Source organism: Bombina bombina, chromosome 3 (genome assembly GCF_027579735.1).
Source record: "Bombina bombina isolate aBomBom1 chromosome 3, aBomBom1.pri, whole genome shotgun sequence".
Lineage (NCBI taxonomy): Eukaryota > Metazoa > Chordata > Amphibia > Anura > Bombinatoridae > Bombina > Bombina bombina.
In genome coordinates, this window is record NC_069501.1 from 664292562 (window position 1) to 664307193 (window position 14632).

The 14632-nt window shown below is 37.8% G+C and overlaps 1 protein-coding gene across 2 annotated transcripts in view; it reads right to left on the minus strand.

Annotated features, from left to right (window-relative positions):
- The window catches only part of LOC128653866 (ras GTPase-activating protein 4), a 364303-nt gene that overhangs the window by 50081 nt on the left and 299590 nt on the right, over positions 1–14632 (minus strand). For both annotated transcript variants that reach the window (XM_053707405.1, XM_053707406.1), the window contains exons 10-11: positions 6253–6406; positions 429–493 (exon numbers count right to left, since the gene is read on the minus strand). In XM_053707405.1, the coding sequence (XP_053563380.1) occupies positions 429–493; positions 6253–6406 (219 nt within the window). The remainder of the gene's footprint in view (positions 1–428; positions 494–6252; positions 6407–14632) is intronic.

A 14632-nucleotide genomic window follows, 5' to 3' on the forward strand; every position in this document is an offset into this window, starting at 1 on the left:
AAACAGTCTGTTCCATTGATGTAATTAAAAAAGCACTAAGCAGTTGCTTACACTTAAATTGACAGTAAATACCTTGTAATTACAAGACATTTCTGTTCTATTGCTATAGAATAACAAATCAGCCAAACCTTAACATTTGCCGTATTTGGTCTAGTCACTGTATGTTTATTCAGCATGCTTATAAGTTTGCTACAATGTGTTTAGTAAAAATGATTAGCTTTCTTCTACTATAAAACGAATGCCCTCCCATTGATTGTCTGCTAATGCATCCATCTATCTTTTCAACTGATTAAAAAATGAAGGAATAGTGGTTGACTCTTTTGCTAGTTGTTTAGTATTGAACTGGACACTCCAGGATTTCAACCAAATGTCCATTAATGTTTATGTAAAAAACTAATATAATTAAAAAAGTAATCAATCTTTTTTACCTTCAGAAATGATTCCATTGATTTAGAAGCCAGAGAATTGCTTCGAAATATTGTGTTTGGTTCATCTGAGGAAAGAAATACATAATAAAGTGTTTAACAAAAGTATGCAGTTTATTTCATGTTACGTTAATGTTCTAATCTGATATGTTATAGATGAAGAAGGGGAAATAAAGGGAGGGAATATGTGTTCTGGTAATCTGCTTGAGAAAATGGGCATGTACCCAAAATGGATACTGCATCTCTATGCTCTGTGTACTTTTACAGAATGCTTGGAGATGTTTATTTTGGTGAAAAGACAACACACATGGGCCTAGATATCTTTTGTAGCTGCAGGTTTACTAAGGGGCATTTAAAATGATTGTATTTCTGGATACTTGCCACAGTTATTCAAAAAGACTAATTATCCATATGGATAGAAGAGCTGTATTAAAGGGACATAGTATATATATATATATATATATATATATATATATATATATATATATATAAAATATAATCTCTGTAAAAAAGGAAGATATTTTACCTCAACATTCTTTCAGCTCACAATAGTTAGTTATCTGTGAACAGTTATCCTTTAGCTACTGTCCAGCTGCAAGTTGAAAAAACAAACAAAAACAACAGCCAATCAGCATCAGCAGTGCTGTGCTCATGCTTTGCTTTACTGTGATCTCATGAGATTTTACTGAAATCTCATGAGATTTCATAGTAATCTTCCTTAAAGGGACAATAAACAGTTTGAGATGGTAATATAAAATGATAAACCCTACATATATATAAATATATATATATATATATATATATATATATATATATATATAAACTCTGCGATATACTTTCATTATTTATTTTGTCCCATTCCGAAAGTGTGAGCTTTTCAGTTCCTGTTAGAAATGGAAGTGCAGAACACTTTTATATTCCACACAGTCATTGGCTGCACATTCTAGTGACCTATTTATAACTATCCCTATTTGACCACAGCAGAGAAAGTAACCTAAGTTACAACATGGCAGCTCCCATTTATAGAAAATTAAACTTTACACTTATTTTGTGAATATGTAAACAGCTAATGAAACTTTAAAAAAATACATCTACATGTTATTATTATCAGACTAATATTTTCTTTGAATTCATTATTCTATTTATCATTTATTTAGTGTTTAATGTCCCATTAAACTGAGTAGGGAAATAACTGTGGCTGCACATACCAGATGCACGCTTCTTTGCAAATCCTGGGACTAGCATACTGATTGGCTGCTTAAAGTCCCTTTACAATGGGAAAATTTAGGAAATTTTGTGGCAAAATATCTTATTTTTTTACACAGAGATGTTTAGGTAAGTTCTAGTCAGCTTTTAACAGTAATTCTGCATCACTTTCAAGTGCTTCAACATGTGGGTATCATGTCCCTTTAAGTGCTTTGCACATATTTTTGCAATGGCTCAAATGTATTAGAACTCCTCATCATGTCATGTTCCAGTACCCTTGCAAAGAACTAACCCAAATACTTGCATGCACATTATTTCATAGCAACATTCCAATCCACCAGAAAAGACCTTTCAAGCAACCTTTCACATGATTGTTTGGAGTTTTCTATTTTAAAAGTCTCGGCCTCTTAGAAACCGATCTGGCCTGTTTCAAACTGAATATGTTAGTTTTAGTAATGATTTTTACATTTTAACAAACTCAACTGTAGTTCTCTTTTCATTTAGATGATGTCTTTTTGCAAGTTCAATTTTGATTAAAAGAAATTTGGGCATGCTCAGTTAATTTCTAAACAAACACATATAAAACTTAGCATATCAAAAATGAGCACATATGAATTACATTTAAAATATTTCTGATAAAAAGAGAGAGAGGGGAAAGCCAAGCATAAGTCAGAGGCTGGACCAGCTTGAGAAATGTCAGTTAGAGGAGTCAAACTTCTAGAAGGGACTGGGTCAATGAATATTTAATAGACAGGTGCAGACAAATGGAGGTTACATCTTGAGCAGAACCCAGACAGTTGGCAGTAGACCTAAAGAGCATTTAATACAGCAAAATATATGCTATATGGATTAAGGTATGTAAAAACAAAGCAACGTTATCGGTTGACCTGCCCAAGTCTTCTAACTCTGAAAGAAGTCTTGACCTGCCCAAGTCTTCTAACTGTTCAAGGATTACTGAGACAATGGTCTAGATTCATATATGCTATTTATGCTGTTGAGAGGTCTTGTTTTTCATATGGGATCATGTCTGTGTTTCTTAATGTTTTATTATTGTGATGTTTGACAGTGGAAGCGGTGCTATGCTGCAGAAAATGAATAGTTATGAGACAGAAGCAGCTCTTACCATTTTCCACCAGTGATGTTCCTGCAAGTTTTTTCACAAAAATATTATTCTCACTAAAAAGTTTTATTGAATCTAGGCCAATACCTTGGATTAACAAGAGCATAGAGGGTTAATATGCAATAGTCCTGGGAGTCATTGCTTGCTACAATGTAGCACTCAGGGTCTCCTAGATCAAGAGACACCTTTGAGAAGCCACAAACAATTCTAATTTCTGCATGTGCAAAGGGTCTGAAACAACTCCATGTACACACTGTTTGAGCAGAATTCTCAGGATCATTCTGTAATCGGCACCATTTCTTTGATATGTTTGAGGCAAACAAATTAAATCAGGAATACTTGTTGGGTAAGTGTTTGAGTCAATTTAAACCATTTAATATACCGTAAGGTCCAATACCACTGCCACAGAGTCTGTGTGTTTAATATTGTTGTCCTGCTGGTAAATTCATCCTCTTTCACACAACTTTAGGCCACTCCTCCCAAGAAGACTGTACTTTGCAAGTCCTTTTTGACTGTGTCTTTGCTTACTGTTGCAACAATTTCCTGGTTTATTTGGGCTTAAGTTTTGGGCACACTTGTTAATCTATTCCTTAATGATGTAAGCTTGACATTCTTGCCCTCGAATGGTCACTTTAATCATGCCTGGTATTGCTCTGGATGAAAATTATTTGGTTTCAGTGTGCATTGTACTGCCCCCTAAGAAATAATCAACCTATATGCTGAGAAATGTTTTAACACTCAGGAGAATAACCTTGTCCTTGAACTGTGTCAAAAAGAGTGATTTCTGTTTCTTCTGCAGTAAGGCGTGCTGTACTTTTAAGTACGTCAATTAGACCTTAAAGGGATATGATACCCAAATGTTGAAGCATTTGAAAGTGATGTAGCATAGCTGTAAAAAGCTAACTAGAATATATCCTCTGAACATTTACAAAAAAAGGAAGATATTTAACTCCAAACAGAGGCGTAACTAGAAACCACAGGGCCCAGGTGCAAGCATCTAAGAAGGCCCCCCCCCCAAAAAAAAGTGAATTTGATACATCTTTTTTTTTTTTTTTTTTACATTTAACACAGAAATTTTTTTTGAATCAGATTACATGTCTGCAAAAGGAGGTACCCTGTGCCAACGTATGACCCCCTATTACTGTATATAGTGAAACTGTTTAACCCACCAGTACTGTATATAGTGAGTCAGTGACACAGTCTGTAATCTGTCGTTGAGATAGCTGTCCTGACCCTACCCACTCTAGTACTTTATAAAGTGACCACAGTAGTCTGTGACATGGTTCAGCCCCCCCGTACTGTAGATAGTGGTACTGTATAGACTGACACTGTTTACCCCCGCCCCCCCCCCCCCCCATTTAACAAGGTCTGTAATTTGCTGGTTCCACAAATATACACACACACACACATACATGCATAAATACACACACAGTCACATACATACATACACACACACATAAACACTAATGGGTACAACAGAAACACTAACCCCTTTAGTCAGAGACACTAGTGAAATATCATGTCACACTCACATGATATCAGTGCAGGCAGTGGCAGGTCAACGTTTTTTATTGTAAAAAATGTGCAGGCTTAGTCATGTTATTTTCCTATTCAGTTTAAGGAATTTCACTGTGAAATCTCATGAGATGTAAGTGAAATCCCATGAGATCACAGCAAAGCAATTCAAGACCTGCTGATCGGCTATTGTGTTTTTTTTTTTCTTCAACCGGCAGTTTTACAGCAGCGCAGCTGAACAATAAGGAGTCTATTTATTATGTGTCTGTCCGACATGATCTGGTCAGCGGATCATGTCCGACAGACATAGCTGAATGCGGAGAGAAATACGCTCTCCGCATTCAGCATTGCACCAGCAGCTCTTGTGAACTTCTGGTGCAACGTTGGCCCCTGCAGATTCGCAGCCAATCATATTCGATCAGGTTGAATTGCAGCAATGTCTCTTCGCCACCTCAGAGCAGGCGGACAGGTTATGGAGCAGCAGTCTTTAGACCGCTGCTTCATAACTGGTGTTCTGGTGAGCCTGAAGGCTTGCCAGAAACACGGGCCCTCAAGCTCCAAACGGAGCTTGATAAATGGGCCCCTATCCGTTAACAGAGCCCTTACTCTGGTGAGCTGAAGAAATTTTAAGGTAAAATATCTTCCCTTTTTACATAGAAATGCTCAGGTGATATTTTCATGTCAGCTTTTTACAGTTATGCTGCATCACTTTCAAGTGATTTAGCATTTGAGTATTATGTCCCTTTAATTATAGCGGTCTTTATAAACTCTATGTTTGCAGCATGATGCTGATTGTGTGTTAAGCTTGCTAGCTACCTCTAAGCTGGCAACTTACTATTTTGATTCACTGATTTTAACTTGGCTACCCCTGACTCTGATTTTGTTTTAACCCTTTAGTTTGGACTCTCTTGGTTATTTGACTTCAGCTTGTCTTTGGACTTTGCATCTGTTTTCTGATTTTGTGGTGTTGCCCTTATGTGTCTTAGACCTAGATTGTCTGACTTGTAGTTTGCTTCTTGTATTTGCTTAATTTCCTACACTGTCACTGCTGTTTTCAGCATCTACAGTCTCTTACAGCCTAATTACTTCAAATACCTTTGCTCTCATGAGATGTGTATTAAAGGTATTTATTTTTACAATCACATTCTGCTCCCAGCTAGAATTAATTTGTGTTTAACAAGATCTTTTGTTATTTCTAGATCCTAAGAAGATAGTAACATGTAATATGGGTAGACTTGATGGGCCTTTTGGTTCTTATCTATCGTTAAATTATATGTTTCTATACTCAGTTGCCTATGCAAGTTAGTTTTCATCTGGATAGCAAGAACAAACTTAAACCTTTAGAATTTTAAATGTACAGTTACTTTCTAGAACTTATTTGCATCCTCACTTTGTAGTTTCTGATTAAAGAGCGAGCAATGATTCAGCTACTGAGTTTGGTCTCATTGCTCTAGTACCCCTAGCTCTTCCTTGTTTACTGTGTTTCATTTACAGTGTTCCAGTAAGGGTTTCTAGTAAGCTGAGCCACACCACCATTTATTCTGGCTCTATGTGATTATTTGGTATCCGCCCCACAATCTGATGCAGATGTGTCTCTGCATGATAAGTTTAGTGTGTGGTGTGGGGATATTACTGAGCAGATCTTGCTGTTCATCGTTAAGAGGGATGTTTGTGGTTTTGGCTTCATGGGGGGTCCTGCTTTAGGAGGACTAGGTCACATAAAGGGTTAATATCCAAGGGGGCCAAGCTACTTTAAGGATTACTAGCGGTGGGAGGCTGGGTTGGTCTAGTATTTATAACAGTTGGGAATAGATTGATCAAATGACAGGCTTGAAATCAGGACAGGTGCGTTGCTCCAAATGTTAAAGTGGATTGTAGTAATTATTTTGCAAAACATGTTTTCACTGCCCCATAGTAAGAGTTTTACTTCACAATCACCCAGTATTAGAGCATTAGTGCTAATATGCCACCACATTCATGACTTACTGGTTTTGTCCAGTTCAAGTCTGAAAAGTAGGTCCAAAAACTCTTTTGCTAATCCTTGTCCCAAGAAAATTTTTACAAGATTTGTAGCAACTTCCTGTCTGCACTCAGCAGATGTGGTCTCATCTATCAGTCTTATTAGATGAACACGTTTGTCCTGAAAAAAAGAAAAAACAATATATTGCATATTATATTTTTCTGAAAAAGCATGCACTATTGCCATTTTATTAAGATACAGCTATATCATATAAACAATATTCTACATTAATACAACTATTCTTTGATGTTATTTTGTGAAATATGTCATAAAATGGAATATGAGGAACAACTTTGTCAATAGTGTCTCAGTGTTAGAAACCTGATCATCATGTGTTATGCTGTGTCAGATCATAGCTATAAAAAGTTATACTTCATAAACATCAGTGTTATAGGGAATTAACCATTTGAGTGCTAAGCACTTTCCCACCTGGGTGCTAAGATTTTTTAATATTTTTTTTATTTTTTTATTTTTTGAACATTTTTTTAAAAAAACTTTTTTTTATTTTTTCAGACCCCCAAGACTTACACCGTTGGAAAGGTTATGCGATTCCCTTTCCAATGGTAGGTCTTGGGAGTCTGTAGCTGCTTAGATGCCTGAGATACAGACTTCTAAGCAGCATGCCCCCTGCTCCTATAAATAAAGTTGCGCGGTGACGTCATCACGTTATTGCGCGTGACGTCACCATGCAAAACGGGAAGCCCCGGCGATGCCTGTCAATCTACAGGCACGATCGCCGGGGTAGGAGCGGGTGGGAGCCCCCAGATCTCCCTCAAGGTGGGAGAGTGCTAGTGACGGCTCTGAGCCGTCATTAGCACCACAGTGGGAAACTCTGTGACGGCACAGAGCCGTCATTAGCACTCAAAGGGTTAACTCTATTATTCTTATTATAATTTATTTCAAAAATTTCAACAAAGTCTACAGTGCTATCAACATAGGCGCACAATGCCATGTTAATTACAAAAAGATCATTAAAAACGATGAAGGGATAGAGGGCCCTGCCTCTAATGGTATATAGGACAGATTTGCTTGTGAGCTAACTTGCTTAAGGAAACAAGTAACAAGAAACAGATGAGGCTAACCAAAGCTAGTGAAGGGATTGGCAGAGTGTTGCAACAGATTAGGTGCAGTGTGTAAAGAATATCAGTCTTGCAAAAGGCATCCATTATGGACTGCAGAGACAAAAGATCATAGCTTTGGAAACCAGAAAGGAGTTACAGTAGTCAAGGCAGAATTTGACAACAGAGTTGGTTAGAATGGTTGTGTCTTGTCTGTGGGAGTTCAGAATTTTTGAAATATGTTTTAAGATGGGGATAGCAGGAATTGGTCAAGGGCTGGATGTGGAGAGCAAATTAAAGTTCTGAGTCAAAAGTGACCCCAAGACAGCAGGCTAGGGGGGGTTTGGTGTGATTTTGAAGTTGGGATATGGGTGGAGGGGATGAGCTCTGTTTTGGAGAGGTTAAGCTTTTGATTATGAAAATACATTCAGGATGATATACTTGATAGACAGCTATTGCTGTAAGTTAGCAAAGAGAAGGATAGGTCTGCTGCAGAGAGGTAGATTTGGGCATCATCAGGATCCATCCTAACAAATAGTGGTAAACTGCAGAGGGTGTGCCAGAGAGTGATACACTGTGAGTTACAGAGATAGGAAGATAACCTGCATCACAGCTAATCTTTCACAGAAGTCTGAAGAATGGGGCACTCAAGAAATACGATGGCAGGTGGAGGAGGAGACAGCATCAAGAGAAGGTTTCTCAAGAGTAGGCATTACTAGTGCATATTTAGACATGAGGGAAATATACCTATTTTAAGAGAGATATTGAATATGTGTGTGAAGACTGGTGAAAGAGCAGATGAAAGGGTGTTCTGCAATTTTGAAAAATAGGATCAAGAGGATAGGTAGTAAGATGGGAGGACACTAAGAGGTACAGAGGAGCTGAGTTTGTGGTTAGGCAGGTCTTGATTGTATTTTTAACATATGCTGCATTTACCCCCTATGCTGTTAAATATGGCTGAGACACTATACCAGGGCAAATTAAACTCCCAGCATTCATGGGTGCACCACACTTGACTCCCCACAATAGAAACATCCCTCAACCTGGTTTTTACCCAATTAATTTTCTCCTCTAGAAATACCATCTTCTTAATCTAATTACTCATTCCCTACTTTTATTCCCAAGGCACTTTAGAAACTGCCGGCGCCTAAGAAAAGTAACAAAAATTTTAAATCTCCCGTAACTGTCTAACAAGCCTCCAAAAAATAAGCCCGACACGTATACCCCTATATCCACAATCCCCCCTCTCACTCCTAATAATAAATGTATTAACTCCTAGACCGACAACCCCCCACAACGCAATAAGCCTAATTATTAACCCCTAAACTGCCATAGCCCACACCGCAATAAACCTATTCTAGTATTAACCCCTAAACCACCATAGCCCACACCGCAATAAACCTATTCTAGTATTAACCCCTAAACCGCCATAGCCCACACCGCAATAAACCTATTCTAGTATTAACCCATAAACCGCCATAGCCCACATAGCCTATTAAATCTATTAATCCCTAATCTGCTGCCGCCGTCGCCGACCACTATAATAAAGTTATTAACCCCTAAACCTAAGCCTAACCCTTACACCCCTCTAACTTAATTATTATTTAAATAAATCTAAATAATATTACTATTATTAACTAAAGTATTCCTATTTAAAACTAAATACTTACCTATAAAATAAACCCTAAGATAGCTACAATATAATTAATAATTACATTATAGCTATTTTAGGATTTATTTTTATTTAACAGGCAACTTTGTATTTATTTTAACTAGGTACAATACAGGGAGTGCAGAATTATTAGGCAAGTTGTATTTTTGAGGATTAATTTTATTATTGAACAACAACCATGTTCTCAATGAACCCAAAAAACTCATTAATATCAAAGCTGAATAGTTTTGGAAGTAGTTTTTAGTTTGTTTTTAGTTATAGCTATTTTAGGGGGATATCTGTGTGTGCAGGTGACTATTACTGTGCATAATTATTAGGCAACTAAACAAAAAACAAATATATACCCATTTCAATTATTTATTTTTACCAGTGAAACCAATATAACATCTCAACATTCACAAATATACATTTCTGACATTCAAAAACAAAACAAAAACAAATCAGTGACCAATATAGCCACCTTTCTTTGCAAGGACACTCAAAAGCCTGCCATCTATGGATTCTGTCAGTGTTTTGATCTGTTCACCATCAACATTGCGTGCAGCAGCAACCACAGCCTCCCAGACACTGTTCAGAGAGGTGTACTGTTTTCCCTCCTTGTAAATCTCATATTTGATGATGGACCACAGGTTCTCAATGGGGTTCAGATCAGGTGAACAAGGAGGCCATGTAATTAGATTTTCTTCTTTTATACCCTTTCTTGCCAGCCACGCTGTGGAGTACTTGGACGCGTGTGATGGAGCATTGTCCTGCATGAAAATCATGTTTTTCTTGAAGGATGCAGACTTCTTCCTGTACCACTGCTTGAAGAAGGTGTCTTCCAGAAACTGGCAGTAGGACTGGGAGTTGAGCTTGACTCCATCCTCAACCCGAAAAGGCCCCACAAGCTCATCTTTGATGATACCAGCCCAAACCAGTACTCCACCTCCCCCTTACTGGTGTCTGAGTCGGACTGGAGCTCTCTGCCCTTTACCAATCCAGCCACAGGCCCATCCATCTGGCCCATCAAGACTCACTCTCATTTCATCAGTCCATAAAACCTTAGAAAAATCAGTCTTGAGATATTTCTTGGCCCAGTCTTGACGTTTCAGCTTGTGTGTCTTGTTCAGTGGTGGTCGTCTTTCAGCCTCTTACCTTGGCCATGTCTCTGAGTATTGCACACCTTGTGCTTTTGGGCACTCCAGTGATGTTGCAGCTCTGAAATATGGCCAAACTGGTGGCAAGTGGCATCTTGGCAGCTGCACGCTTGACTTTTCTCAGTTCATGGGCAGTTATTTTGCGCCTTGGTTTTTCCACACGCTTCTTGCGACCCTGTTGACTATTTTGAATGAAACGCTTGATTGTTCGATGATCACGCTTCAGAAGCTTTGCAATTTTAAGAGTGCTGCATCCCTCTGCAAGATATCTCACTATTTTTTACTTTTCTGAGCCTGTCAAGTCCTTCTTTTGACCCATTTTGCAAAAGGAAAGGAAGTTGCCTAATAATTATGCACACCTGATATAGGGTGTTGATGTCATTAGACCACACCCCTTCTCATTACAGAGATGCACATCACCTAATATGCTTAATTGGTAGTAGGCTTTCGAGCCTATACAGCTTGGAGTAAGACAACATGCATAAAGAGGATGATGTGGTCAAAATACTCATTTGCCTAATAATTCTGCACTCCCTGTAGCTATTAAATAGCTAATAACTATTTAATAGCTAACTAGCTAAAATAATTACAAATTTACCTGTAAAATAAATCCTAACCTAAGTTACAATTACACCTAACACTACACTATCATTAAATTAATTAAATAAATTAACTACAATTAGCTAAAATTAAATACAATTAAATAAAATAAACTATAGTACAAAAACAAACAAACACTAAATTACAGAAAATTAAAAACAATTACAAGCAGTTTAAACTAATTACACCTAATCTAAACCCCCTAATAAAATAAAAAGCCCCCCCAAATAATAAAATGCCCTACCCTATACTAAATTACAAATAGCCCTTAAAATGTTTTTTTGAGTGGCATTGCCCCAAAGTAATCAGCTCTTTTACCTGTAAAAAAAGAAATACACCCCCCACAACATTACAACCCACACACCCAACCTTACTCTACAACCCACCCAAACCCCCCTTAAAAAAACCTAACACTACCCCATTGAAGATCACCCTACCTTGAGCCGTCTTCACCCAGCCGGGCACAAGTGGTCATCCGATCCGGGCAGAAGAGGACATCCGGACCGGCAGAAGTCTTCATCCAAGCGGCCTCTTCTATCTTCTACCATCCGACGAGGAGCGGCTCCATCTTGAAGACATCCGACGTGGAGCATCCTTCCAGCACGACGACTACTCGACGAATGACGGTTCCTTTAAATGACGTCATCCAAGATGGCGTCCCTCGAATTCCAATTGGCTGATACGATTCTATCAGCCAATCCGAATTAAGGTAGGAAAAATCAGATTGGTTGATTTAATGAATGCAAGGTCAATTCTATTGGCTAATCCAATCAGCCAATTGGATTGAACTTCAATCCGATTGACTGATTAAATCAACCAATCGGATTTTTCCTACCTTAATTCCTATTGGCTGATAGAATCCTATCAGCCAATCGGAATTCGAGGGATGCCATCTTGGATGACGTCATTTAAAGGAACCGTCATTCGTCGTTAGTCCGTCGTGCTGGAAGGATGCTCCGTGCCAGATGTCTTCAAGATGGAGTCGCTCCTCGTTGGATGGAAGAAGATAGAAGATGCCGCTTGGATGAAGACTTCTGCCGGTCCGGATGTCCTCTTCTGCCCGGATAGGATGAAGACTTCTGCCTGGATCGGATGACCACTTGTGCCCGGCTGGGTGAAGACGGCTCAAGGTAGGGTGATCTTCAAGGGGGTAGTGTTAGTTTTTTTTAAGGGGGGAATGGGTGGGTTTTAGAGTAGGGGTGTGTGGGTGGTGGGGTGTAATATTGGGGGGGTATTGTAATTTTTTTTCCAGGTAAAAGAGCTGATTACTTTGGGGCAATGCCCCGCAAAAGGCCCTTTTAAGGGCTATTTGTAATTTAGTATAGGGTAGGGCATTTTATTATTTTGGGGGGCTTTTTTATTTTATTAGGGGGCTTAGATTAGGTGTAATTAGTTTAAACTTCTTGTAATTTTTTTTTCTACTTTAGTTTATTTTAGTTAATTGTATTTAATTTTAGCTAATTGTAGCTAATTAATTTAATTTATTTAATGGTAGTGCAGTGTTAGGTGTATTTGTAACTTAGGTTAGGATTTATTTTACAGGTAATTGTGTAATTATTTTAACTAGGTAGCTATTAAATAGTTATTAACTATTTAATAGCTATTGTACCTAGTTAAAATAAATGCAAAGTTTGCCTGTAAAATAAAAATAAATCCTAAAATAGCTACAATGTAATTATTAATTATATTGTAGCTATCTTAGGGTTTATTTTATAGGTATTTAGTTTTAAATAGGAATACTTTAGTTAATAATAGTAATATTATTTAGATTTATTTAAATAATAATTTAGTTAGGGGGGGTGTTAGGGTTAGACTTAGGTTTATGGGTTAATAACTTTATTATAGTGGCGGCGACATTGGCGACGGCAGATTAGGGGTTAATAGATTTAATAGGCTATGTGGGCTATGGCGGTTTAGGGGTTAATAATAGAATAGGTTTATTGTGGTGTGGGCTATGGAGGTTTAGGGGTTAATACACTTTGGCCTAGATTTAGAGTTTGGCGTTAGCCGTGAAAACCAGCGTTAGAGGCTCCTAACGCTGGTTTTAGGCTACCGCCGGTATTTGGAGTCACTCAAAATAGGGTCTAACGCTCACTTTTCAGCTGCGACTTTTCCATACCGCAGATCCCCTTACGTCAATTGCGTATCCTATCTTTTCAATGGGATCTTTCTAACTCTGGTATTTAGAGTCGTGTCTGAAGTGAGCGTTAGACATCTAACGACAAAACTCCAGCCGCAGGAAAAAAGTCAGTAGTTAAGAGCTTTCTGGGCTAACGCCGGTTTATAAAGCTCTTAACTACTGTACTCTAAAGTACACTAACACCCATAAACTACCTATGTACGCCTAAACCGAGGTCCCCCCACATCGCCGACACTCGAATAAATTTTTTTAACCCCTAATCTGCCGACCGCCACCTACGTTATCCTTATGTACCCCTAATCTGCTGCCCCTAACACCGCCGACCCCTATATTATATTTATTAACCCCTAATCTGCCCCCCACAACGTCGCCTCCACCTACCTACAATAATTAACCCCTAATCTGCCGACCGGACCTGAGCGCTACTATAATAAAGTTATTAACCCCTAATCCGCCTCACTAACCCTATATTAAATAGTATTAACCCCTAATCTGCCCTCCCTAACATCGCCGACACCTAACTTCAATTATTAACCCCTAATCTGCCGACCGGACCTGAGCGCTACTATAATAAAGTTATTAACCCCTAATCCGCCTCACTAACCCTATATTAAATAGTATTAACCCCTAATCTGCCCTCCCTAACATCGCCGACACCTAACTTCAATTATTAACCCCTAATCTGCCGACCGTAGCTCACCGCTATTCTAATAAATGGATTAACCCCTAAAGCTAAATCTAACCCTAACACTAACACCCCCCTAAGTTAAATATAATTTAAATCTAACGAAATAAATTAACTCTTATTAAATAAATTATTCCTATTTAAAGCTAAATACTTACCTGTAAAATAAATCCTAATATAGCTACAATATAAATTATATTTATATTATAGATATTTTAGGATTAATATTTATTTTACAGGTAACTTTGTATTTATTTTAACCAGGTACAATAGCTATTAAATAGTTAAGAACTATTTAATAGCTAAAATAGTTAAAATAATTACAAATTTACCTGTAAAAGAAATCCTAACCTAAGTTACAATTAAAACTAACACTATACTATCAATAAATTAATTAAATAAAATACCTACAATTACCTACAATTAACCTAACACTACACTATCAATAAATTAATTAAATAAACTACCTACAATTAACCTAACACTACACTATCAATAAATTAATTAAATACAATTCCTACAAATAAATACAAATAAATAAACTTGCTAAAGTACAAAAAATAAAAAAGAACTAAGTTACAAAAAATAAAAAAATATCTACAAACATAAGAAAAATATTACAACAATTTTAAACTAATTACACCTACTCTAAGCCCCCTAATAAAACAACAAAGCCCCCCAAAATAAAAAATGCCCTACCCTATTCTAAATTACTAAAGTTAAAAGCTCTTTTACCTTACCAGCCCTGAACAGGGCCCTTTGCGGGGCATGCCCCAAGAAGTTCAGCTCTTTTGCCTGTAAAAAAAAAACATACAATACCCCCCCCCAACATTACAACCCACCACCCACATACCCCTAATCTAACACAAACGCCCCTTAAATAAACCTAACACTAAGCCCCTGAAGATCATCCTACCTTGTCTTCACCTCACCAGGTATCACCGATCCGTCCTGGCTCCAAAATCTTCATCCAACCCAAGCGGGGGTTGGCGATCCATCATCCGGTGCCTGAAGAGGTCCAGAAGAGGCTCCAAAGTCTTCATCCTATCCGGGAA